The 26,091-nt window shown below is 37.4% G+C and overlaps 1 protein-coding gene across 5 annotated transcripts in view; it reads right to left on the bottom strand.

Moving 5' to 3' along the window:
• TTN (titin) overlaps positions 1–26,091 on the bottom strand; it is a 247,435-nt gene that overhangs the window by 78,329 nt on the left and 143,015 nt on the right. For all 5 annotated transcript variants that reach the window (XM_065670238.1, XM_065670240.1, XM_065670239.1 and 2 more), the window contains 48 exons: positions 26,021–26,071; positions 25,546–25,941; positions 25,064–25,339; positions 24,559–24,834; positions 24,267–24,406; positions 23,687–23,813; positions 23,337–23,600; positions 22,968–23,234; positions 22,571–22,834; positions 21,852–21,991; positions 21,592–21,718; positions 21,206–21,472; positions 20,840–21,106; positions 20,021–20,287; positions 19,780–19,919; positions 18,684–18,810; positions 17,816–17,958; positions 15,294–15,417; positions 14,169–14,435; positions 13,924–14,021; positions 13,597–13,765; positions 13,238–13,504; positions 12,831–13,097; positions 12,461–12,739; positions 11,946–12,354; positions 11,719–11,843; positions 11,357–11,623; positions 10,485–10,754; positions 10,078–10,380; positions 9,653–9,955; positions 9,203–9,390; positions 9,001–9,115; positions 7,538–7,822; positions 7,094–7,245; positions 6,809–6,956; positions 6,445–6,622; positions 6,227–6,348; positions 5,842–6,129; positions 5,452–5,748; positions 5,141–5,327; positions 3,903–4,018; positions 3,509–3,808; positions 2,998–3,297; positions 2,805–2,910; positions 1,514–1,710; positions 1,116–1,421; positions 738–1,016; positions 13–312 (listed from right to left, as the gene is read on the bottom strand). In XM_065670238.1, coding sequence (XP_065526310.1) covers positions 13–312; positions 738–1,016; positions 1,116–1,421; positions 1,514–1,710; positions 2,805–2,910; positions 2,998–3,297; positions 3,509–3,808; positions 3,903–4,018; positions 5,141–5,327; positions 5,452–5,748; positions 5,842–6,129; positions 6,227–6,348; positions 6,445–6,622; positions 6,809–6,956; positions 7,094–7,245; positions 7,538–7,822; positions 9,001–9,115; positions 9,203–9,390; positions 9,653–9,955; positions 10,078–10,380; positions 10,485–10,754; positions 11,357–11,623; positions 11,719–11,843; positions 11,946–12,354; positions 12,461–12,739; positions 12,831–13,097; positions 13,238–13,504; positions 13,597–13,765; positions 13,924–14,021; positions 14,169–14,435; positions 15,294–15,417; positions 17,816–17,958; positions 18,684–18,810; positions 19,780–19,919; positions 20,021–20,287; positions 20,840–21,106; positions 21,206–21,472; positions 21,592–21,718; positions 21,852–21,991; positions 22,571–22,834; positions 22,968–23,234; positions 23,337–23,600; positions 23,687–23,813; positions 24,267–24,406; positions 24,559–24,834; positions 25,064–25,339; positions 25,546–25,941; positions 26,021–26,071 — 10,551 coding nt within the window. The remainder of the gene's footprint in view (positions 1–12; positions 313–737; positions 1,017–1,115; positions 1,422–1,513; positions 1,711–2,804; positions 2,911–2,997; positions 3,298–3,508; positions 3,809–3,902; positions 4,019–5,140; positions 5,328–5,451; positions 5,749–5,841; positions 6,130–6,226; positions 6,349–6,444; positions 6,623–6,808; positions 6,957–7,093; positions 7,246–7,537; positions 7,823–9,000; positions 9,116–9,202; positions 9,391–9,652; positions 9,956–10,077; positions 10,381–10,484; positions 10,755–11,356; positions 11,624–11,718; positions 11,844–11,945; positions 12,355–12,460; positions 12,740–12,830; positions 13,098–13,237; positions 13,505–13,596; positions 13,766–13,923; positions 14,022–14,168; positions 14,436–15,293; positions 15,418–17,815; positions 17,959–18,683; positions 18,811–19,779; positions 19,920–20,020; positions 20,288–20,839; positions 21,107–21,205; positions 21,473–21,591; positions 21,719–21,851; positions 21,992–22,570; positions 22,835–22,967; positions 23,235–23,336; positions 23,601–23,686; positions 23,814–24,266; positions 24,407–24,558; positions 24,835–25,063; positions 25,340–25,545; positions 25,942–26,020; positions 26,072–26,091) is intronic.

Here is a 26,091-nt window from a genome sequence, read left to right as displayed (position 1 = left end):
AAAAAATCTTACGTTTCGGGTCTTCTGCAATGATTGGGTTTCTTAGTTCAAGATATTCACCTCCTCCAATCTTATTGACAGCTTTAACACGGAAATAATATTCACTGTTTGGGATAAGATCTTTGACTTGCCATGAAAGCTTATTTTCACCAGACATAACAGGGATGTATGTTCTACGACCAGCTTCTCTGCGCTCCAGAACATAATGCAGAATAGGAGTGCCACCATCAAAGTCTGGAGGTTCCCAGGATATTTTGCAAGAATTCTTAGTTACTTCGCTTGCCTTAATGTCTTTACACTGTCCAGGTGGACCTGTTTTAAATAAGAATAATAAACCTAAATAGATGGGAAACTGTATTCCTACAAATATGATATTGCATTGCATTTCTTTGCTTTGCAGAAAGAAGACCAAACCCACAAGTGTTGGCTACACACTATATATATATGAAATTATGCTCCTAGAGGTGAAAAATATTCAGAATTCTTATAGGCATTTTCATATTTGTAAGATGACTATTCATAATAATTTGGCTTTAAGCAGCCACTGAGTAGTTAGACCAATTTGGTGTAAAGTCTTGGGGTTTCTTTGTGGGATTTTGTAGCATTAATACCTTTATGGCAATCTATGTGTGTCTGAGTTGAAGTGACTTCTCCACATGACAGAAAAGGGTTTTTTCTAGTCCTTTTTTCTGTCACCTGCAGGGCTCAAGTGATAAGAAGATAAGAAGCCTAGTTACCTATGACTTTGACATTGACTGAACCAGTTGTTGATGCCAGCTTGTTCTCCAATGTGATGGTATAAACACCAGCATCAGGATGAACACTGTCTATGACTTCAAGCAACGCAGAGGTGTAATCACTCTTCATTGTTGTTCTGTCACCAGCTTTCAACTCTTTGCCATCTTTGTGCCATGTGATAGTTGGCGATGGAACAGCTCTGAAGGGTACAGGGATACTTAATTTCTGTCCTTTAACAACAACAATGTCACGAGTTTGTAGATCAATGGTTGGATTACCTGTAAAAGTAAGTATAATATTACTAAAAAGTTGCCAAACACCTTCCTTTTTCAGTTATGCAGATCCGACAAAAAACCCCAAACAGAATCTATTCTTACAGTCTGGGTCCTTGGCAACAACTTTTTCTGAGATGTCTGATGGCTCACTAGCTCCAACAGCATTGACTGCTCTGACTCTCAGCACATACTCTTTGTCTGGAACAACACCTTCCTCCACTTTACATTTTAGGTCTTTTATTGGACGAGAATTGATCCTCATCCATTTTTCTGTTCCTGCTTCGCACATCTCAACATTATACCCAATAATAGGGCTTCCACCATTCTTCTCAGGTGGTTTCCATGCAATGCAAATATGCTTTCGACCTGCATCTGTGACATGTAAATCCTGAGGAGGTGAAGGAGGACCTGCAGATATAGAAAAGAATTGTGTAATTTTTCTTCCATAATATCTGTTCTACACAGTACTTTGCTTCTATAATACACTGCATATTACTTACTTGTTGGATCTTCAATATGAATGAGGTCTGTTGGTTCACTGGGGTGACCACAGCCAGCTTCATTTTCTGCACGAACCTGGAACTGTACATCTGTACCTTCAATGACATCAGTCACTCTGAAATTGCAGTCTGGACCTGCTGTCTTGCCAGCTTTTACCCAGCGAGTGGCTAGTTTTTCTTTCTTTTCAATAACATATCTGAATAAATTGGGGAAAATACTATGAGGCACTTGCAATATGAACACTTCAGACTTCTTGCTCAATAAAAGAGATAGAGATTAAAATAGTTTAGACAATGGAAAAAAAAGTTGAGAGAGTCACAGTGGACTTTACTTCACATTTCAGCCCCTTAAGCCCTGGTAGGTCTTGGATGTAATGGGGCTGATATTACTGACAAACACAATTGTAAAAAACAATTCTTGAACTTCTGCCGTGTTCTCAGGTTTTAGAGAGCTGCAGATATAAAAGAATCTCCAAGCTATACTTGTGTCTTTGCTAGTTTGGATCTCAGGGATTAGTCCACTGAGAATATTTGTAGATATTATTTATCTGTAAGTCACTCAGTTGTTAACATTCTGCTGTAATAAACTATAGGAAATGCAAATAAAGTGACTTCTAGTGTTTCAGACAGATCTCTGTAGTTGTCTGTTTAAGACATGCTTACTGTGATTGTGAAGGAGAAGAAGAATGAAAATATAAAGAGGAAAAATCTAACTGTAATTCAAGGTGAATTTCAGAGGACAGATAGTTTAGAAACCAAAGAAAAACAAGTTAGAAGCAACCCAAAGGAGTAAACCAGTCTCGTTTTGGACCGTTTTCAACAGTCTAAACCCTTGAAAAGTGTGATAAAGAGGAGAACGAACAGAAAAGTGATGAAGCTTCATCTTAGCCCAGTGTATGCAGGTTGAATGAGAAACTAAGGCAGAAGAAAAATGTAACAATATTACTTGGTAGATGGATTTAAGTGGCTACAGCTCTGGAGGAACTGGAGACTACAGTTTCATTAATTTTTTTTATATTTTATATATAGTTCAATTTAATCTGATTAGATGTTTCGAGGACATTGACAAACATTCATTGTTCATTCACATTAGGTTATTTATACTTACATAATTTCCACATTTTAAAATCAAACCCTTAATTGCTTTGACCATATGGCTTTTCTTTTACATTCATCCATCTCTTTTTCATATTAAAAATGTCCATTTAAAATTTAAACATTTTGAAAGAAACATATTGATTCATTAAAATATCTTAATCTATAGGAAACACTGCACAAACTTAAAACTTACCTTTGAATTGGTCTGCCACCATCATTCTTAGGTGGTTCCCATTTCAAATCCACATGACCTTTTGTCACTTCAACTATTGTAAGAGCATATGGAGGCCCAGGAGTTGCTAAAGAAAAAAATACACAGATTAGAATAAGAATCCAACATGTGAGCTGTTTCTACAGATCACTTGGTAAGCAAATCTCAAACTTACTGAAAGTATCTTTAGCAAGCACTGAATCTTCTATTTCACAATAGTCACTCTGTCCAATGGCATTTTCAGCAGCCACACGGAACACATACAATGAGCCTTCAGTCAGTGGGCTCACTGTGTATTTGGTATCTTTCACCGTTGTATCAACTGTCTGCCAGCCTTTACGCCTTACATCTCTCTTTTCAACAATGTAGTTGGTAATTGGGGAACCTCCATCCTTCTCTGGTACTGTCCATTTAAGATCTGCTGTGTTTTTAGTAATATTAATAACCTCAAGCCACCGAGGTGGTGAAGGAGGATCTGTAAAATATAACAAGAAAATAAAACAGGTTAGCGTATTGTAAGACACGGAATACATACTATTAAAATTTAGTATTTTTTTAGGTGAAGCAGAACAAATTTTAATATTTTATAAGCCTTCCAGGAGTTCACTTGGTATCTACAGAGACAAGCAGACATGGCTCTTATATAGTGTATTTGGAGCAGCAGCATGTTCTGAAACAATACTTACAGAGCCTCTCCTTGCACAGCACAGGGTCACTGGGTTCACTGGGCTCACTCTCGCCAGCCTTATTCACAGCTCTTACACGGAATGAATATTCTTGTTTCTCCATAAGCCCTTTAAGGAAGTGTTCAGTTGTGGGAACTCCTTCAGCCAGTCTCACCCACTCATCTGTTCCAGTCTTTAATAGTTCAATGACATAAGATTCGATCTTTGCCCCTCCATCATGTTCTGGTTTTGTCCAGCTAAGGGATAATGATGTCTTGCCAACATCTTTCACAGTTGGCTTTCCAGGAGGCCATGGTGGATCTAGACAGAAGTCCAATATTAATTGCATGATAGAAATTAAATATATTTTTTTTGTTTTTGTTAAACTAAACCATAAAAAATGTATTTATTATACCAATTGGGTCTTTCACTAAGATTGGCTCTGTTTCCTTGCTTGGTTTTCCAGGTCCTGCAAGATTCTCTGCCAAGACACGGAACTTATATTTCTTCTTATTCGTAAGACCTTTAACTCTGGAAATAAAAATTAAGTTTGATTAAATCAAATCTACACATTAACTTGTGCCTAAGACATTATTCTCTCTACTCTTTAAACTACAGTTCACCTGGAAAATCTGAAAATACCCAAATTACTGCTAATGTTTTATGAAATTGTGAACATTCAAAATAGGTATATCGTCAACACCAAAATTGTGTGCCATGACACAGAAACCTACGGTTTGAGAGCCATCTTTCATTTTTGCATTTTCCATGGTTTTTAGTTAATACAAGTATCAGGAGAAAACAAATCCTAGGGTTTTGGCAAACTGATACTTGAGACAGGTATGTTTACTATTCTAGAATGTTTTATGAATTATCGTGTAGGACAGAAGTTATTAAGCATACTTTAAAAAAAAGACAGATAATTTATTCTTCTGTAAAGACATTCTTCTTAAAAATTGATTATCAAAACAAGTAAGTCACCAGATGCTCTTGTGAGACTCCACTTGGAGTGCTGTGTGCAGGTCTGGTGTCCTTAACAAAAGAAGGAAATGAAGCTGATGAAGTCCAGAAGAGGGCCACAAGGATGATCCGTGGCCTGGAGCACCTCCTGTATGAAGACAGGCTGAAAAAATTGGGGCTATTCAGCCTGGAGAAGAGAAGGCTGTGTGGAGACCTCATAGCAGCCTTCCAATACCTAAAAGGGGCCTACAAAGGATGCCGGAGAGGGACTCTTCATCAAGGACCGTAGTGATAGGACAAGGGGTAATTGGTTTCAACTGAAACAGGTGAAGTTCAGGTTACATAGAAGGAAGAACTTCTTTACTGTGAGGGTGGTGAGGCACTGGAACAGGTTGCCCAAAGAAGTGGTAAATGCTCCATCCCTGGCAGTGTCCAAGGTCAGGTTGGACAAAGCTTTGGGAGACATGGTCTAGGGTGAGGTGTCCTTCCCCATGGCAGTGGATTGGAACTAGATGATCTTGAGGGCCTTTACAACCTGAACCATTCTATGATTCTATGATTCTGTGTTAGCTTGTTCTGAACACATGGAAGCAAGGAAAAAAGATCAAGTCAACATAAAACTCATTTAAAAGGCTTGTAGTACATTTTTATGTCTCTGTGACCTATTTCAGACTAAACTGACTATAGTCTTACTTGAATATTGTATCTTTCACTGGCATTTTATTGCATTTTATCCATTTATCCTGCTCAGGATCATATCTTTCAACCCAATATCCAGTTATGGGGCTGCCACCATCTTCATCTGGTTCATTCCATGTTAGTGTGACTGAGTCTTTGGTGACTTCTGTAGGCTTGAGACCTGTTGGAGGGCCTGGTGGATCTGTGCAAATTAATAAAAAACAACCCCCAAAGTCATTGATATATGCTTTCTTCCACACCACAACCACCCCTCCCCCCCCCCCCCGAAAAAAAAAAGTAAAAATTTAACAATTTAATCAACTAACCAAATGAATATTTTGCAATGATGGGGCTACACTCTACTGGCTCCCCAATACCATACATGTTCTCGGCACTGACTCGGAACACATATTCTTTACGAGGAGTTAAATTGGTAGCTCTGAAATTTGTATCCTTTATAGTTGATGACAACTTGTGCCATATTTCACTGTCTGTAGCTCTTTTCTCAAGGACATAGTTGGTAATTTTAGAACCCCCATCATCTCGTGGAGGATTCCACGTCAGAAGACAGGATTCATTTGTGATTTCTGATACATCAAATGCAGCTGGTGGCCCAGGTTTATCTGTAGAGGACAAGATATGAATGTTAATCTTCTGCTTACATACCTCAGGACATTACTAATGATTTTTATAAACAACATAAAATACATGCATACCAAGAACATTAACTTCAACAACAGCAGTAGCACGTCCACTGGTATTTACAGCTTCTATAATATAGGTTCCACTGTCACTCCTCTTGCTGTCTGTAATAGTGACTGTAGAATGATTAGGTTTGGTTTCAATGGTGATTCTGTCATCAGGCCTCAAAATTTTGTCAGCCTTGGTCCAAGTAATCTGAGGCTCAGGCTTTCCAACCACTTTAGCTGGCAGCTCAATTTTAGTTCCAGCTTTCACTGTAAGTCCAGCAAGAAGCTTCACATCTAAGAAAATTTCTGGAGCCTCTGATTTAGGAGAAAATAAAATCATTGTTATAGAAACAGTATTTCAGAGATTAGTAAAATAAAGCAGCTATTGTAATTCAGTCATTGAAGTAATTACCTTTTGCATCAATGGCTTGAATATCATCTGTTGGCTTACTTGGCTTGCTAGCTCCTATTCTGTTCAAAGCCTTAACCCGATATGCATACCACTCTCCTTCCTTGAGTTTTGTTACTTCCATCCTGTTTGTTAAACAAACAAAAAAAATCCAGATATTTAAAATGGTGAGGATACACAGTTAGTTTAAAGGATATATCTTCTGATGTTAATTTACTTACTTTGTTTCAACAACAGGTTCCCCACAAGTCTCCCACTTGTCTGTACCACGCTGAGATTTTTCTACCAGATAACCTTTAATGCGGGCACCACCATCATATTTAGGAGGCTCCCATGTTAGGAAGATTCCTTTTGATGTTGGGTTCCTCCATTTAACATTCTCTGGTGGATCAGGCACCGCTATTAAAAATTAAAAACAAATGGGGTCTTAGAAAACAGTCCAAAGAAGGTTGTTTTTTTTTTGGGTGGTTTCTTTTTTTGTTTTTTATGTGGTTTTTTTGTTTGGTTTTTTACATTTTATTTTAAAGAAAATCAACAAGATTTCAGAAACAGAAAATCAGCAGCAATGTGAAACAGTTGACTTACTTGCTGGTGCTGACATATTTACTGGTTCATCAATATATGCAGGTTCTCCTGGGCCACATTTATTGCATGCAGAAACTCTGAACAAATATTCTTTTCCTTGGATGAGGTCAGGTACAGTGAACTCTTGGTCAACAACATGATCCATAACCTAGAGAGAAGGAAGGATCCAATGTGTTTCTAAAATGTATTTCCAAAGGGCAATTACCAAAATGAGACATAAAATTCAGTAGCACATGTGGAAACAATATGGCAAATAGAAATTGACATGAAAAAGAATGAACTTACTTTGCTCCATGTTTTCCGGCTTACTTCACGTTTTTCAATTATATAGCCAGTAACTGGACTTCCACCATCATCTTCTGGAGGTTCCCATGACAACTGTACTGTGTTCCTGATTATGTCTAAAACTTTGAGTTCTCTTGGTGCACTTGGACGAGCTAGAAACCATAGAAATTGTATTAATTATTTTGTAATCAGAATCTGACAGATGATCTTTATGTAATCTGTCTGCCAGAAGATTTACTCTTCTTAGTCATGCTTCCTTAACAGCAAACTTGGATATTGAAAATCAGAAAAGAGGATCTTTTTGATGATGGATTTCTAGGTTTTAGTTATATTTTAATATATGTGGTATATTGAAAGCTGTGTGATTTCACATTATTAACCTAAATATATTTTAGCAATATAAATAGCGAATGTTATTCCTAGAATATATACATGTCCACTTACCGATGACATTAACGTTAATTTCTCCTGAAACAGATGACACAGGGTTTTCTAACGTTAAGGAATAAATTCCCTTGTCTGGACGTTCACTTGGAGTAATTATGAGTTCTGCAAAGGAGGCAGTTGTTTTCATTGTTACACGATCACCCTCTTCTAAGACTTGGTCACCAAAAGACCATGTGGCAGTTGGCACAGGGTAGCCAGTGATAGGAACACGGATCTTGATTGGCTCCGGAACAATAACTTCCAGCCCGTCTTTAAATGCACTTAGGTCCATTGTAGGTCCAACTGGAAAAAGCACAAAATTGATTTGGTGAAATCTTTTCGGATATTCTGAAATGGCTTATTTTATTTATTTTATTTTTTTCCAAGGTATCTTCAGACAGGAGCCTTCAAAACTGGGGCAAGTGGAAACACCGCGCTCAGGAGCCGCAATTCTGAGCAACACGAGCCACCGCAAGAGCTTCAAGCCCTCGCCAGGCCTTGCCCAGGAGCCAGCAGCTTTGCTGGTGTGAGCTGCAACTCATAGGGGGCCTTCCTGGCACCGCCCTGAGTGGGTAAAACTCGCCCCAGGGAGCGTGGCAAACGGGGCAGTTTGTGCTCCAGCTCTACTGGGGTGGTGATCACTCGCCTCAGGAGCCAGGGCCCCGTTTGGGAGCTCTGCTCTGGCGGCCCCGGCAGTGGCAGCGTCGGCACACAGACAGGGACGGTGAGAGGGGAGACTGCAGCACAGAGCTCAGGGTGCAGAAAGTGCCTGCACTGGTCTCCTGAGGCGAGGGTGCACAATGGACAGGGCTGCATTCGTTATGCCCTGCTGGAGGTACTCCTGCAGCAGGTGGCTGAGCTGCTGGAGGCTATGAGGAGACTAAAAGATATCAGGGAAGTTGACAAGAAGCCGGACTGCTTGCTCCAGGCCCAAACTGTGCACAAAGTGGAGCACTGTGTACAGTTCCGGTGTCCTTGGCATAAGAAGGACATGGAACTGCTGGAACAAGTCCAGAGGAGGGCCACAAGGATGATCAGGGGGCTGGAGCACCTCACATATGAAGACAGGCTGAGAAAGTTGGAGCTGTTCACCCTGGAGAAGAGAAGGCTGCGTGGAGACCTCATAGCAGCCTTCCACTATCTGAAGGGGGCCTATAGGGATGCTGGGGAGGGACTCTTCGTCAGGGACTGTAGTGATAGGAAAAGGAGTAATGGGTTTAAACTTACACAGGAGAAGTTCAGGTTACATATAAGGAAGAATGTTCTTTAGGCAACCTAACAGGTCTGTCTCTAATAGTACAGCTAATTATCTGCATAATTCATAACAGAGGAGAAACAGCTCAGAAGCTCAAAAGCCTAAGGCTCTTTATACTAGTTGGCACAGTAGTTATTTGGTGAAAATATACATATTACTCACAAGATGCATGTTACTTGTGTGCCTTATCTCATTAATTGTCTTTAATAAATAGCTTATGGCTTACCAAAAGTATCATCTGCAGTTAATGGTCCAATAGCCTCTGCTGGGTCTGACACACCAGCTGCATTTTCTGCTGAGACTCTGTAGTAATAACTGGATCCTGGTTTCAATCCAGTAACCTAAGCAACACAAATAATAATTTTGTAACTCATATTAAAGATGATCTGCACATTTTGATTATTTTGTTGATGAACAGAACATCTTACCTTAAAAGTAAGAGCAGGTACTAATTTTGGGTTACAGCGAATCCACTTGTCTGTTCCTTCTTCTTGCCTTTCAACAATATAGCCTAAGACTGGACTTCCTCCATCATCGAGAGGAGGTTCCCATGTGAGCTGCACTGATGACTTAGTTTGATCTGAATGATCAAGGTTAATGGGAGGACTTGGTCTCTCTGAAAATAATTTGAGAGAAAAATGGTTTTTGCAACTTATAAAGGAGCATGGGTTTGCATATCAGCCATCTATACCTTAAAGTACTATTTTTTAAACCATTGCATGGCTTTTTTTAAAACTTTTTTTCTTTTTTATTGGATTCTATTTTCAGAGAAAAAATATTTGGATTTTTTATTGAACCAGAGGGCGCACACATAATATAAAAAGAGCCAAAATGTCCCTGTCTCATAATGCAGTCACAATCAGCATTTGCATACTTACTGATTGGGTCCATAATTTTTACTGCACGTGTAGCAGGACTTGGTTTGCCAACTCCAACCATGTTTTGAGCTCTTACTCTGAAGAAATATTCTTCATTTTCCACCACATCAGTCAGGATGGCTGACAGTTCATCAGCTCCAGTGGTCATAGTTGGCTCCCATTTGATGGAAGCTCTGTTACGCAGTTCAATAACGTAGCCAGTGATTGGAGATCCTCCATCATACTCAGGTGGTTCCCAGGTAAGTGTAGCTCCAAATCTGTTCACGTCGGTAACTTCTACATTCTGAGGAGGTCCAGGAACATCTGCATTTTATTTTAGGGGGAAAAAAGAAGAACAATGTACGTGGGTTTTACTTACTGTTCGAGTTTGTACTGCTTTGCTTACACTGTCACCAAACACTGAATTTTTCATAACTACTGCTCACCAAATTTGCTCTTAGCTTCCACAGGTGTATCTGTTTCGACGGGCTCACCAGTGCCCACTCTGTTCCGTGCACTAACACGGAAGAGGTACTCAACACCTCCTTTTTGTAGTCCAGTAACAGTGTATTCACAATTTTCAGCACGATCAGTAACCATAATCCAGGTTTTGCGCTTGATATCACGTCTTTCAACAACATAGCCTATTATTTTACTTCCACCATCACTTTCTGGTTCTTGCCAGGCAAGGCCAACTTCACCATCATAAATTTCAGTGACTTCCAAGTTTCTAACTGGACCTGGAACATCTAGTAGAAATATGACAATAGTTTAGGGCATTGTATCTCTCTTTTTTTTTTTTTCTTCTGGCTTAAATAAATGTAAGTAAGGTTTTAATAATAGGAGTATTTACCAATGACCTCTACATTGATGAATGCTTCTGCCTGGCCATGTTTGTTTCGAAGTATAACCTTGTACCTTCCCTTATCTGATTTCTTTGCTTCATAAATTTTGAAGGTAGTACAGTCAGTTGTCGTATCAACAGTTGTTGTGGGCAGATTTTCCTCCCCTTTCAACCATTCAGCTTCTGCTCTTGGGTAGGCATCATATGGAACAGTCATAGTTAAAGGCTTCCCAACATCAACCACAAGGTTTTGGTCACCAGTCTTGATTCTGGGTGCAGCTACGGTGGATGAATGTGACAAATAAGTACTTACATATTTTTTTCTTTAAAAAAGATGTATTTTTAGTCAGCTAACATAGAAAATTAAAGGAGTTGTTGTATAGAAGCTAACATAGAAAATTGAAGGAGCTGTTGTATGAATTCTGAGCAAATCCTCAATACACTTATTGGATTGATATAGAAATAAGCTCAGTCTGGCTGGCATGTACTGTGTCCTCCTATAAAGGGAGGATCACTGGCCTGATCCTGTAAAACAGAAAAATTAGGAATTAAATGTTTTATATGACAGAAGTGAGTAGGCCAAATCATTTTCATGGTTTAGATCTGTGGAGACCTAATGAAAAGGTTCTGTTTCCTTTAAGTTCAGTTCATGCTCTTCGTATAGACACTGAAAAGTAACCTGTATTTTTGCTCAGCATTTGGATCAAGGTGGAAGAATAGAAAATGTTTGTTGCTTGAATTATAATTCATAGAGTTTACAGACTTTTATCTTAGCCTGATTGTGTATTCATTTTAATTCAACTCTTTGAAAGAAGAAAAGTCAATTTAGTTAACTCACTAACCTAAGATTTTATAAAAGAAACACAAAGCAAGCATCTTACCAGCTAATTCAAGCTTAGCTCTAGCTTCCTTATCTTTGGCAATAAATCTGTATTCCCCTTGGTCACGGGGCTTTATATCGCACACCTGCAGCCTGTGGACCTTTCCTTCACTCATCATCTGATGTTTGTCACCTTGGACAATAATCATATTGTTTCTCAACCACTTGACCTCCACACCATCTTTGTTCAACTCAGCCATGAAGATGACATCTGTACCAGGAGGTTCATAAATATCTTGTGGTGGTCGGATGATCTCAACAGGGATTTCTGAAATAAATGTCAATTCATTTGATGTTATTTATGTATTGTCTCTATTATGAGTAAATAATGAAGAAATAAGTCCTGTTTGATTTTACACATACCTTCAACAAAAAGTCTTGCCCTAGATTTCCTGTCATCTACGCCACAAGAATATTCACACTCATCGTCTAGTCTGCAGTCTTTAATGATTAATCTGTGCAGATTTCCATCTTTTTCAAACTGGTATCTTTATGGGGGAGTAAGTAAGCAGCATTTTAGTTTCCAGACAAGGTAACAAAGTGAAGCAAGCATGTCTAGCATATTAACAGGCATAAAAAAATGTACATACTTTTTGCCTTCTTTTATCTCTCTTCCATTTCTGTACCATCTTACACTGGCTTTCTCTTTGGAAAGTTGGCATGTAAAGACAGCATCATCAAATTCTGTGACGGTCTGGTCCCGAAGATGTTCGATGAAGTCTGCTGGCGCTTCTGTGATGAGAAGCTCTGCAACGGATTTGTCTTGTCCAGCAGTGACAGTGTACTCACCTTCATCTATAAACCCACAGTCTTTAATGATGAGTGAGTGTTTGTATTTATCAATTTTGTACAAAATGCGCCTGTCGAATGTGATCTCTTCACCATTCTTTGTCCATTTGAGGGTTGCATTAAGGCGATTGACTTTACACCAGAATGTGACAGTTTTCTTTTCCATTGTCTCAATGTCTTCAAGGGGCTCAACAATTCTGAGATCCTCCTCTGTTAAGACAAAAACCCCAAAGTGATTAATTTACATCATCATGATCATAATGTGAAATTGAATGTAAGGTGGTGAAATAATTTTAATACAGTGCAAGTTATTTACCTAACACAGTTAAAGCAGCAAAGCTTTTGACATGTTCACCTCTCTGGTTTGACAGTGCAATGGTGTAGGTAGCTTGATCTTTCAGCTGTGCATCTCTGATTCTGAGAGTGTAAACTAAATCCTTATGAACAATAATGTATTTTGCACTATCAAATATTGCCTCATCATTTTTGTACCACTTCTCTTTGGCACCTTCTTTATTGACTTCACAGTTGAAGATTATTTCTTGACCCTCACTAACTTCTTGGTCCTTAAGGGGAGTTATAATCCTGAGTTTTTCTGAAATTGAGGAAAAAGAAGAAATAGAACACCATGTAGTATAAGGAATTCAACAAAATATGCACCTGCACATTGATAAAATAAACCTTACCAATCACTGTTAAACGCGCTGTAGCTTTAGCTTCGCCAACCGTGACAGTATACTTTCCTGTATCTCCTAGAATAGAGTCTTTAACTACAAGTGTTCTCTTTTTGCCATCTGAAATGATGTCATACTTATCACCAGGCTCCAGGACTGTGTCATCCCTCAGCCACTGTACCGAAATCGCCTCTTTGGATACTGAACAGACAAATTCAGCTTTGTCTCCTTCAAGAACCTCAAGATTTTGTGGTCTGGTAAGAAACTGTGGTGTAAGTTCTGAAAGAAAAAAGTTTTGTAGATATATATTAATTTATGTCATGTTTTTACTTATGAAGAGAATAAACCAAGTTGTGTACTCTTACTGTTTGTTTTGTTTGTTTGTTCAGAAAGCAAGGCCACCAAAGTAACTCTCTTACCATGTACAGTAAGTTTTCCTGTTGTACTAGAGCTTGGGAGCTTGCAAGTATATTTGCCAGCATCCTCAGGATGAGCATTATGTATGAGAAGAATTCTCTTTCGGCCATCAGAAATATGTTCAAATCTAGCACCATCAGGCACCTCCTCATCTCCTTTAAACCAAGTAACTTCAGCATTAGGCTTTGAAACTTCACAGATCAATTTTACAGTGTCATTTTCATTCACTTCAAGATCAGGAAGATTTTTTGTGAAAACAGCCTCTTCCTCTGCAACAAGAATTTTTAAAAGATGATTAAATCCTTTAATCAAATCCCCTTTTTACTTGTTCACAGCTTAGATTCTAAAACACTGTGTTTACCTATCACTGTAAGTAGTCCTGAAGTTCGAGCTGTTTTTGCTTCACAGGCATATTCAGCTTCATCATCGAAAGCACATTTATTGACAACAAGAATGTGTTCTGCTCCTTTGGAAATTATGTCATACTTCTTGCCTTTTCTAATTTCAATGCCATCTTTAAACCACTTCACCTGTTTCAGAGCAAATAAACATGGTCATTAATATTAACATGCTCATCATAAATTTCAGTTGTATGTTCATTTGTAATAACATAATAAAGTTGTCAGTTTTTAAAAAAAAACACTAGTTGAAGGAGTTACTCAGATTCAAAAGTATTATTATTATTGACCTTGACACCTGGACGGGAAATTTCACATTCAAACCGAGCAGATTCTTTTTCTTTCACTTCAAGATCAGTTAGGGGTTTCAGGAACTCAAGACGAATAGCTATAAGAAAAAAGAAAATTTTTAGTACAGAAAATTCTCCAGTAGAGAACAATAAATTCCTGGCATTGATATTATTGTCAGTCATAGACACTAGCATATAAAGTTTATAGTACTTAAACATTTTGCGTAAAATTTTTATTGACTTACGTTCTACATTGAGGAAACAGGATGTCTTAAAATCTTTAACTTTACAAGTATATGTTTTTGCATCATCCAGTGTGCAGCCATGAATAATGAGTTTTCTGACCCTGCCATCAGAAATTATATCATACTTCTTTGTTTTATGAATTTCTTCACCATTTTTGAACCATTGAACTTTTGCATTTTCCCTGGAAACTTCGCATTCCAGTATTGCAGTGGCCTCTTCTTCAACAGTCTGGTCCTCAAGTGGTTTAGTAAATTCAACTGGGGGTTCTAAAAGAAACAGATAGATTTTTTGATAGAAAATACCTAAACTATAGCCAGCCCTCTGCCAGTAGGGAATTGTTGCATACAACAGTACTAATTTTCTTTGTCTGAATAATCAGAAAGGCTCTTAGATGTCTCTGCTGAAGGTATTGTTTTGTTTTTTTTAAATTATTTTTAATGCCCAGACATACTCAGTTAATTTAGCTAATTTCCTTATTTTCAGCCTACTGTAAAGTTAGACTGAGTGATATCCTTGTCCATGGGGTTTTTACTCACAAATTATCACAAAGCCTTGCAACTCAGTTTCTTTAACTGAACTATAGCCATATGATCTCAGTGACTCTGAAGTTATACTCCAAACTTAAGGAGTAATTTTCTTGAATTACTATATCAGTTAGAAGTTTGTGGAGTGTTTGACTTCTTAGCCATAAATAGCTTGCAAACAGTGCAAGTGGGTATACAGACGATATTGTGTCAGTTGACTGATGATGTAGTTGTGCTCTCATACGTTTCTGGATACTCCAAAGAACAGAAAAATGCATGGGGAGCCATAAAGGCCAGTTTTTGCCGGCCATCTTGATGCCAATTGACTGTTCAAGTCTGCAATAAAGCCCTGGAAATCCTAATGAACTGATTTATCTGCCAGGTCTGACACATTTCCAGTATTTCCCCCTTTCCTCAGCTCTTCCGTGAAGCATAAACATTTTAAGTGTGTTTTTTAATCAGGAGAATTATCTGTCAGTCAAATACTGTCTGTATGGTCCTACTAATTTGGTATATGGTTTATATTAACATCCTGTTCCAGGATTAATCTTGAATGAACCATTAACAATTACCATGATATAATGATAATGACTGACTTACCTTTCACAAAAAGATTTGCTTGAGTTCTGAAATCTTTTGCTGTCAGTGATACCTCTCCTGCATCTGTTAACTTGACATCTCTTAGAATAAGTGTGTGAACTCTCCCTTCAGCACGTGTCACGACCTTATAAAGTACGTAAAAAAAACTTTTGTAAGTATCTACAAGAAATATTTAATAAACATTTAATGAAATAGTATTGCTATTTATTGTTATCTGTGAAGTTTGGTTTAATTTTATATGAAATTTTGGTAATTTCCTTTTGTATATACTCTATATACCTCAAGACAAATGCTTTGAGGATTTTGAGAATCATTTCTGTTTTGTCTTTTCACTTACAAGAAATTGCAATTTTAATTTTCCCCATGTTTTAATTTATTTGTGTCCTTATATTAGAAAACCTGAGTCTACTATAAAAGTTCAGAACGAGGCTGACTTGAGATCTTGTTTAGTATGAACAAGTACTAATTTACTAACAAGTAAATTTATGGGAAAAAGTTCATATTACTCCTGGCTACATCTGAAGTAGTTTGGAACCCCCCTCATACCCTCTTTTGTAAATACCGAATTGACTTTCTATTACTAAATTTTGGTGGAAATTTCTGCATAAAAATAAAACCCCCAAACATTTCTGTGTTGACCCATTGCTGAAACTACTTTGAAAATTTGAGTTTGAACTGGACTACACAAACATCCCTTTTCTCTAGAAGCGGACTTGGATGTTTCAAGGACACATTCTGCATTGCTACCATGAAAAGGTTTGCCACTCATTCATCCCATAAATTTTAACAGCTCTTGAAGAATTCTATTTAATTATTTTGAGAGACATTCATGATCACATAGTAGATGCTGGTTTAGAAAAATAAAGGGGAAAAATGAACTTCTGCTAAGGAACAAGCAAAAAAGTTTGAGAAGGCAGTCTCTTTTGCTTCAGGGGGAAGGAAAGAACTAAGTGGCTGTCCTTCCTTATTGTGTTCCTGAAACCTAGCTGTAGTGAATGCTTATTCGAAAGAGACTGAGATGAAGCCAGATACATATTTGACCAAGATAGACAGTAAAGATAAACAAAAGTCACTTCAATAAAGGTTACAGCCAAATGCCAGTCACAGAGGTAAAATAATGGTTTGAATTGAAACCAGCTGAAATTAAAAACTTGTACAATTAAATTGATTCTTGACAACTATAGCAGAAGTGTTTCAAGAGGCTATTTTAAACGGGCAGAAAGTGATACATCAAGTAAAAATATGGTTTACTCTGGATTTCTTCTTGATAAAATTTCAAGTGAAGTCAAGTGACAGTTTTGACTGTATGTTTAAACTGAATGAAATCTGGATTTTTTTTTTTTTCATGTAATTGAAATGATAGCTCAGACAGGTAAGCAGAAAATAATTTCCCATCATACAGAATATTGAACATATAACATTTTCCTTGCTAGACAGTAATAACAATCAAGCCATGGTACTGATCAATAGCTTTCTATATTTTTATTCCTAGACTTGAGAAGCAATTACCTTGAATTATTAGTGTCATCTGCTGAGTTTCAATTTTATCTGCCGTTAAATACTGCAATAGGGTCGCCTATCAGCATGATAAATTTTTTTTTCCTATTTCCATATTCTATTTTTTTGAATGAAATATTTTTCATTTAGGCAAATTTGGTGAAGCTTGGGAAGATCAAATAAAACCTGAAAATAATACGCTAAAAACTGTATTTAACAGAAAAAAAAAATATCTGTACAAAAATATTAGCAACATTATTGCAGGTTCTGAAACTCTGCTAAGTTGTGTAATGCCTTTAAAGGTTGCTTTGACTGAGGTTTCCAGTTTGTATTATTTCTCTTGGCCTAGTATGTGAAAAAGAAGTCTTAAAACCAGTTATATACATTTATGTTTCATGTTTTTTAATGTGCTTCTTTATGTATTTCTCCTATTATTATCTTTAAACTGACTGCATTCCAGGCTGCTCAGATCTCAGAGTTAAGAGCCAGCACTTGATGAAGGGTTAAAATTAGCTAGTGAGAAGTGCTTGACAAGCAAATCTGCCCAGAAAGTTATCTGGAGAGCCAGAACAAATGCCTGAAATGTAATTTGACTCTTAATCCCCTTATATGCAGGACTGGACTGCAACTCAGAATTCAGGAGGAAAAAAAAAACATTTCCTGATAGTAACTTTCAAAATCCTCTCAGTGTAACTACAATTTACCTGGACAAAAATAATTCAGTAATCCTGACAGAATCGGGCACAAAATCATCATTGTAATGATTGATATTTTGGAACCTTTGTTTCCCTTTGTACAATAAATGCTTGTGGTATTCCAGAATACTGTAATTTTTGGAGGAAAAAAAAAAAAGCTATATCTGATTTAGTGAGAATTTACTATTTCACACAACAGCACTACTGTATGTATATACAGCTGTACCTTAATACTTCTGATTAAGAGAGTAAATGAGAAAGAAGGGAAAGAGAGTCGAAAGACAGGAAGAAGGAGGAAACATGAGGAAACAGAAAGTTTAGTTTCTTTACCTTTTCACCGGGCTCCAGTTTCTTTCCTTTCAGGAACCACTCTACTGGAATTCCCTCATAAGAGAGTTCGCAGTCAAAGGTTGCTGATTCCCCAGCTGTCACTGTTACATCCTTGAGGGGTCTCAGCAAGCCAATTACTCGAGCTTGGTAAGAAGACATAATTTTCAGATTAGTTTCTTCTACCCAAGAGAGAGCTGCTTCCCTTATGTACTAATCTCCATGGTGGCTTCCCTCAAGAGAGACAGACATCGCAATGCCACTCTTTAAATTCCCTAAATAGAAGAGGCCACCAGGGGTTTTTAGGGGGAGGGCTGGTCACCTAAAATTTCCTATTTGCAGAGCGTGTTTCTTTAAACTGAACAAGGTCAGCAGGAAAGTTGCTGTGCATCTGTCTCCCTGCCAAGCCTTGCATGCCTCTTACTAGATAAGGCATGTGTTTTCCAAAATAGCGAGGGCTAGGATTGGAGTGTGAAACAAGTGGTCTTCAACTGTGTAGCCTGTCTCTGCCCATCAAACTCTTAACCTTATCCCTAGATATCACTGTGATCTCATCCTTTCAGGTTAACATGCTTCTATGCAGCAAAGCCTTTGCCTGTAAAACTTTGATTGTGTAATAATAGCAGCCTTCAAGGCCATCTCCTTATTTTTACTCCCCCTGTATGAATAAACTATGCACAAGATTAAAAAACATACAAGAAATTCCTTAACTAAAAAATTAAGGTGGCTTGAATAGTTAATCCTGCAGTTGTTGTTCTGGAAAGAATTGCTGTCGGTTCAATGAATTATTGAGATTTGTCCACCAATTCCAAGAGGCAACAAGTACCTTGTTTTCACCAGATTAATTCATTTCAGTTTGAAAGACACTTACGTTTCACTCGGAGGTGAGCACCGGATTTGGCATTTGCTGCTTGGAAGTCTACTCCACCAGCTTGATCTAAGCGTACATTGTACAGTGTAAGGAAGTGCTTTTTTCCTTCCTCCTTGATTTCACATTCCTGCAACAAGAGAAGTGAAAATAATTTTTCAGTATCTTTTTTCCGTGTGTTGCACAAGAGCCCTTACTTCTCCTACCATGCATAGGTTATCTCCTCCTCCATTCACAACACTTAGGCCCACTGCCACTTGCAATGTACCTTATAAACTTTCATTCATACGCCTTTCCTTTCAAAGTTCATTCCTGATACAGTCTGCTTCTGTTTAGAAGGAAAGGGACAGAGACAACACACTTGTGTTGGTGAATAATATGTGCTAATTAACTAGCCAATATATCCATGTGTAGAACAGTCAGAGGCCCAAGGGAACTAGAAGTTTCCAAGACTGCACTGTGACCTTTACTTGAGAAGGGTCTTGTTCTCTTATCAAGACACTGATTTTCATGGAACTTCTAATCTTCGTGATTTACTCATAATGTTATTTACTGTTACATTAAAGAATTGTGAAATTATTGTTAGTCATGATTGCACTGTTTCTTAACTTTTCAGATCCTTCCAGCAAAGAATTAAGAATATTTGATTAAGCCTTATACACTTTAAAATCTATTTTTGCCATCATACTAATGGAAAAGAGTTTGAAAATGTGTTCTATGTCTATTTAAACCAACCATAGCTCAAAAACCAAAAGTAAATGAAGACAATCCAAAGTTTGTATTTTTAAAAGCCATTATGTTTAAGTGAATTCCATGAGGTCTTTGCTCTTTGGATACATATTATTAGGGAACAGCAACAGAGAATGTACTTACTTATGTAAAATAATTTATTATTCTGATATTTTATGCAACATTTTTGATTAATTTTATATTACATTTTAAAAGTTATTAATGTGGTCCTTACTGAAAGCAGTTCTAAGTAAGTTCACTTAGTTCCTGGGATTTCACTTTATTTCTGCAGCCACCTTCTTCTCCCTCACACTTCCTCCCCACAATTTTTTGAGACACACGTAAGAAACATCCTGAAATATTTGCTTACAGCTGATTCAGTCAGGGGTTCTCCTTTTAACCTCCAGTTGCCATGAACACCTTCCTCAGAGATTTCAATATCAAAACGGGCAGTCTCTGTCTCAATCACCTCCACACTGTATAGTGGACGTATAATCTCAATATCTCGGTCTGGAGGGAAAAAAAGAAAAAAAAAAAGTGATTGATTCCCTCAGTCTCCAACAGACCACAAAAGATCTTTCCTACAGAGCAGCCCAGTAAAATAGCTGTACCTTCAATATCGAGTTTCGCAGAGGTTTGATCAGTACCACAGTCACAAGTGTACTGTCCAATGTCTTTCTTCAATGCTTTCTTGAGGATAAGGATTCGTTTTTTACCATCAGCCTTAATAACAACATTCTTTGATGGAGTAATTGGTTTGCCATCCTTCATCCATTTCACTGGAGCATCTGCTTTGCTGATTTCACATTGTAAGATTACTTCATCTTTCTCTACAGCAGTGTAATCCTGCAACTTCCCAGTGAAGTAAGGGTCTCCCTCTGCAAGCAAAGATTAAGATGATTCAGTCTGAAGCTTTAGTCTTTCAGAAGAGACAATTAATTCTTACCATAAAATACATTTCTTGTTTAGTCCCTGCATATAGTTGTTACAAATATTACACAGTTCTGTTGCAAAAAGAGTAAACAACAAATGCCTAAGAAACAATTCAGTGTATTACTAATACTATTGAAAACACTGCTTTCGTGCTGTAGGAGTTTCAGAGCAATGTTTAAATATCTAACAGGTAATTTTGCAACAGTTACATGAAATTTTAAAGTTATTTTATTTATTCTTTCTGAATGGGGAAATGGAGACCCAAAGACAAACAAATTGTAAACCAGTCAAAAATTAAAATATAGATTAATCCAAATAAATAATGAAAAAAAACCCCAAAACCCCAAACAAACCCAACCCACAAACAAACAAAAAACCAAAAACACTCACACACCAAAGCAAACCAAAACCAACCCTAGTATTTTCTGATCACCATTTTTCATTAGTAAGACTCTTCTGATAACATACAACATGTAAATTCTGTGGGGCATTCTTACCAAGAACAGTGAGTTTAGCTTCTGATGATTTGTCCATAGCTTCCACTCTAATCTGAGAAGTATCATCAATAGTAAGATCTTTGATCGTGAGTGAATGGAATTTGCCATCATCTGTCATTGAAACCACTTTGCTTGTATGTAATCGCTGGTCATTCTTGAACCAGACAACAGTGATATTTTCGTGGGAGAGTTCCACAGTGAAAACTGCAGTTTCTCGCTCCTTTTTTGTTACATCCTTGAGAGGGGTAATGAATTTCAGGCGGATACCTGTAACAACAAAACATGTAATTCACAACAATGTCATAAATAAAAACTATCCAAGGAGTATGGTGGAAATCTTTCCTAGAAAGCCAAAGTCAGGCAAACCTTCAATAATTAGCTTGGCACTTGTTGTCTTATCCTCAGCTTCAAACATGTATTTAGCTTCATCCTCAAAGGCAGCAGATTTAATAATCAGAGCATGCTTTGTTCCATCTGAAATAATTTCATATCTTTCATCTGGAGTGATCTCTTCCGTTCCTTTCAACCAGTGGAAAGTCTTAGGTTCTCTGGATGTCTCACATTCAAACTTGGCTTCATCTTTCTCAAAGACCTTTACATCACTCAGTGGAGTGATAAAGATGAGAGGCAATTCTGAAATCAAAGAAGAACACTTTCAGCTCAGAGCTAGGTTTATATAGACCTTTATGCTGCTAGATTTGCTCTAATGCCCTAAGATATGTGTGGAAATATTGGCAAAGTGAAGACTGTACCTTTCACTTTCAGATTAGCAGTACTTTTAACGTTAGCAGCTTGGAAAGATACTTCTCCAGTCATATCAAGTTTGCAGTTATGAAGGACAAGAGTATGCTTCTTCCCGTCTTCAATGATTTCACAGTCCTGGTGGTAAAGAAACATTGCCATACACACATATTAGAATATTCTTAGACTACTCTAAGAAACCATTCAGAAGCTGCCTTTCATTTTTTTTTCTGGTGTAAACTGTGGTCTAAAAATAAAGAAGAAACCTTACAGGTGAAGGTGTTAGTGTTTCGTCTTTTAGCTTCCATATAGGATGGACATCAGGCTCAGAAATTTCAATTTCAAAACGTGCTGTTTCACCAACAAATACTTCCACTCCATAAAGTGGGCGCTCCACTTTGATTAAGCGAGCTAAAATGAAAAAGAAACACTAGAAGTTCACATCTGTTTACTCACTCATTCTGTATCATAGAAAGGTAATACTGGAAAGCATCTAAACTCTCTTCCTATCCCTTCTTTGGCACATTCAAATGCTATCACTGATAAACATTTGTCTAACCTCTTTTTAAAAAGATGCAAGTTTGGGCAGTCTACAACCTCCTTCTATAATGTGTTGTCCTGGTTTCAGTTGGGTTTAAACCACAAGATATATATGAAAGTTCAGTTATTTTTTGTAAGAATATTTTTCGTCATAATTAACGTAGATATCTGTTACAGTGAATTAAACTAACTGCTTTTCTTTTCCTGATTGTACATGGACATACAGAATAATTGATCATCACTGTCTTCACAACTGCCATTTATATATCTTAAGATATTTTGCCTCTCATAAATACTCTTAATAATTGTAAATCTAGATATTTCAGCTATTCATCATAACTGCATGTTTTCTAAAGGTACAATTTTTGGTGTTGTAATCTAGAAAGTGTCTGTCTATACTGTTTTACAAAGGTTTGAGTACTTTCCCTGAGGCAAGGTGTGATAACTTACACTCAACGCTGACATTAGCAGCTGTCTTGTCAGTTCCACAGTCGCACTCATAAACACCCTTATCACTCTCTGCAACCTTCTTGATCTTCAGGATGCGGCGCAAGCCATCTGTTTTCATGGAAATTCTGTTGGAAGCTACTAGTTCTTCACCATCTTTGTACCATTTTACTGGTACATCTTTGCTAAGTTCACACTCCAGACTAATATCGTCTTTCTCCACAGCACTGTAGTCTTGTAATTTCACAGTGAAATATGGATCAGCCTCTACAAAAGGCATAGTGGATATGAAGTGGTAAATTAGTAATATGAATTTACTAGAACATCAATATTTTGTCACTTTCTGCTTATAAGTTTTTTATTAATATTATATAAAATTTAAAATTATTTATGTAATCACCTAAGACTTTCAGGTTTGCTTGTGTGTTCAAGTCCTTGACTACAGCCTTTATTTCGGAGATATCATCAAGTGTTACTTCTCTAAGTTCTAGTTTATGAACTTTGCCTTCTGAAGTCATGAAAACTGTTCTGCTTGTGTGGAGTCTTTTGTCATTTTTGTACCATTTCACTGGCATGTCTTCATGAGAAAGCTCAAACTGAAAGTGAGCTGTTTCCCCTTCTTTCACTGTTTGATCCTGTAGAGGTGAGATGAACTTCAGCCTCACACCTGTAGACACATAAATACCATCAGAAAAAGGCCAATGTGGTTCTAAAAGATACATTCTTAATCCATTTTTTATTTTTTTCTTTTATTAAAGAAGACACTTGCCTTCCACAAACAGTCTTGCTGTGCTCTTCTTGCCATCAACTTCAGCAGTGTATTCTCCCTCATCATCAAACTGAGAATCATTGATTACAAGAATATGCTTCTTTCCATCTGCAATGATGTCAAATTTTTCTCCGATCTTGAGTATATCAGTGCCCTTAGACCATATAACATTGGCTTCTCTGGTAAGGACACATTCAAACCTTGCTTGGCGCCTCTCAGGGACAGTAACATCTTTTAGGGGCACAGCAAAGTCCAGTTCAATTTCTGGAAGCAAAGCAGAACATATAGCTTGTAATGTGCTCAATGTGAACTTTGTTTAAGTTGGTATCATATTCCATGGTGCATTATACCTTTCACAGTCAGGATAGCTGTAGTAACTGCATTAAGTGCCTGGTAAAGGACTTCACCAGCTTGCTCTAACTTTACTTTGTGCAAGGTTAGGAAGCGTTTTCCTCCTTCAGCTTTGATTTCACATGTCTGAAGATAGAATAAAATACAATCTGTAAATACAATGCTAAAGACTTACTGCTAGGTGGTTTTAATAAAGGGGTTCTAGAAACATGTTAAAAGTCAGCTAGAAAGATTAGAATTGCTTTTCAAGGAAAGTTAACACTTTCCCTCAATAATAAACCCTGAAGCATATTTCTGTTGAATGTCAGCATAATTCATAGCAATGTGTGCAGGATATTTTTATTATTTTCTGAATAATGTGCTGCAATCCTTTGAGAAAACTTAACTGTAATAGAATATAATTCTTACTTAGAGAACTTTTTTTACATTTTAATTAGAGAGTTTTTTTAATTACCAGACTGCTTAGCCTTTCTACATTCTGGACTGAGTAGTAATGGCAGACCTGCAAGGATCTTACCATAAATACTCAACCTGTTCACAGTGTTTAATTTAAATAAATTTTGTGGTAAGGATGCTTACAGGTGAGGGTCTCAGGATTTCTCCTTTCAGCTTCCATTCACCAGGAATATCATCCTCAGATATTTCTGTATCAAAGTTTGCTGTTTCTTTTTCGTAAATGGTAACATCCTCTAATGGTTTCAGAAGTTCAACTTCACGTTCTAGAATGTACAAATGAACGCATACATAACTAGATCAAGTTTTGACAGAGCTTTATAATAATTTAGGTTACTTTTTTTGTTTGATTGTTTAGAGGTTTTTGAACATTGGCCTATGAGCTGATTCAATATAATAGAAATAAAAGCACCCTTACCTCCAAGGGTCAGTTTTGCTGGGTACCTGCGACCTTCAACTTCCACTGAATATTCCCCAACATCAGCAGGGCCAGCATTCTTGATTTTCAGGAAAATTTTATTTCCCTCTTTCAAGACTTCTGTCTTGTCAGTGGGTTCAGCAGGGATTTCCTCATCTCCTTTAAACCATTTAAAGTTTGGTGTATCCTTGACAATGTCACAGGTGAATGTAGCTGTTCCTTTCGGTTTCACATGCTGGTCTCTTATGGGTTTTACTAACCAGTCTCTTATCACTTCTGCATGACCAAAAGTTACATAAAAGTACAGCTTAGCAGACTTCTACTAAAAATACAAGGGTCATAAACAGAAGAAATAGACCTTACAGATTTTGTATTACAACAAGCTTTTAGTAACCGTAAATATCTTATCTGTTCATTTATATTGTATTACGAGGAAAAGCTTTCCTAATTTTAAAACAGCCCAAATATTATAAAGAGAAAGGAGAACAGGATTTTGATTGCTTACCTACTACCTTAACACAAGATGAGCATGAGAGCTCAGTGCCTTCAACGGTAACAGTGTAAGTGCCAGCATCAGCATCATCTGAATCAGTGATCATGAGGGTATGTGACAAACCAATAATGCCCAGAGCAAATTTCCCAGGCACATCTTTGATGATCTTCCCATCCTTTCTCCAGACCACACTTCTTTCTTTGTTAAGTTCACATGTCAAGTACAGTGGCTGGCCTTTAACCACAGTGACTTCTTCTTCAAGAGGTTTCACAAACCGTACTGGGAGTTCTGTGGGAAACACAGAATTTTTGTTTGTCTCATTTACATACAGAAGTTGTGATGCAGAAATGCCTTACATATTAAATCAGCATGTGTAATGATTGATGGAAACAAAAGGGAGAATCTACCACCACTGTAATTTACTACGTACCAGTACTTCCAGCTTAAAGAGTAGCTAGTGTTTAAATTATTGATAAACTTGAAATAGGGAATACCTTCAACAATGAGTTTGGCTGTAGAGGTCTTCTCTTTGTTGCCCAGTCGTAATACACAAGTATATTCACCAGCATCTGACAGCTGGACGTCAATAATATGCAGCTTCCTATCTTTGCCATCAGCAATAAACTTGTGCTTTGGGCTCTCTCGAATGTTACTTCCGTCTTTCATCCAGCTGGTAATTGCAGTGGATGGTGAAATAAGGACTTCAAAGATTGCAGAAGACCCAACAGACTCAGCTTCTGTTAGCACTATATCTTTCATCTCCTTGACAAACTTCAGTGGTACAGCCTTGAGTTGGTAAGTGAATGGAGGCTCTTCAGGAGGTTTTTCGCCGCCACTGCCTGGCCTGAGTTTCCTTCTTTCTGCATCTGCTGGTGAAGGTGTCTTCTTGGCTGCAATTAGAATTCAGAAATTAATAAACTAATCCTAATTTATTGCTTTTGCTTGTAGGTATTGATTGTAGTATCCTACCTTTGACTGGACTGATACCCTTTGGAGTTTCTTCTTTTGGTGTCTTGGCCTCTGAAGTAGAACAGCAATAT

Source organism: Lathamus discolor, chromosome 3 (assembly GCF_037157495.1).
Source record: "Lathamus discolor isolate bLatDis1 chromosome 3, bLatDis1.hap1, whole genome shotgun sequence".
Taxonomy (NCBI): Eukaryota; Metazoa; Chordata; class Aves; order Psittaciformes; family Psittacidae; genus Lathamus; species Lathamus discolor.
Note: the sequence above shows the minus strand (reverse complement) of the source record. Positions and strands in the feature narration are given on the sequence as shown.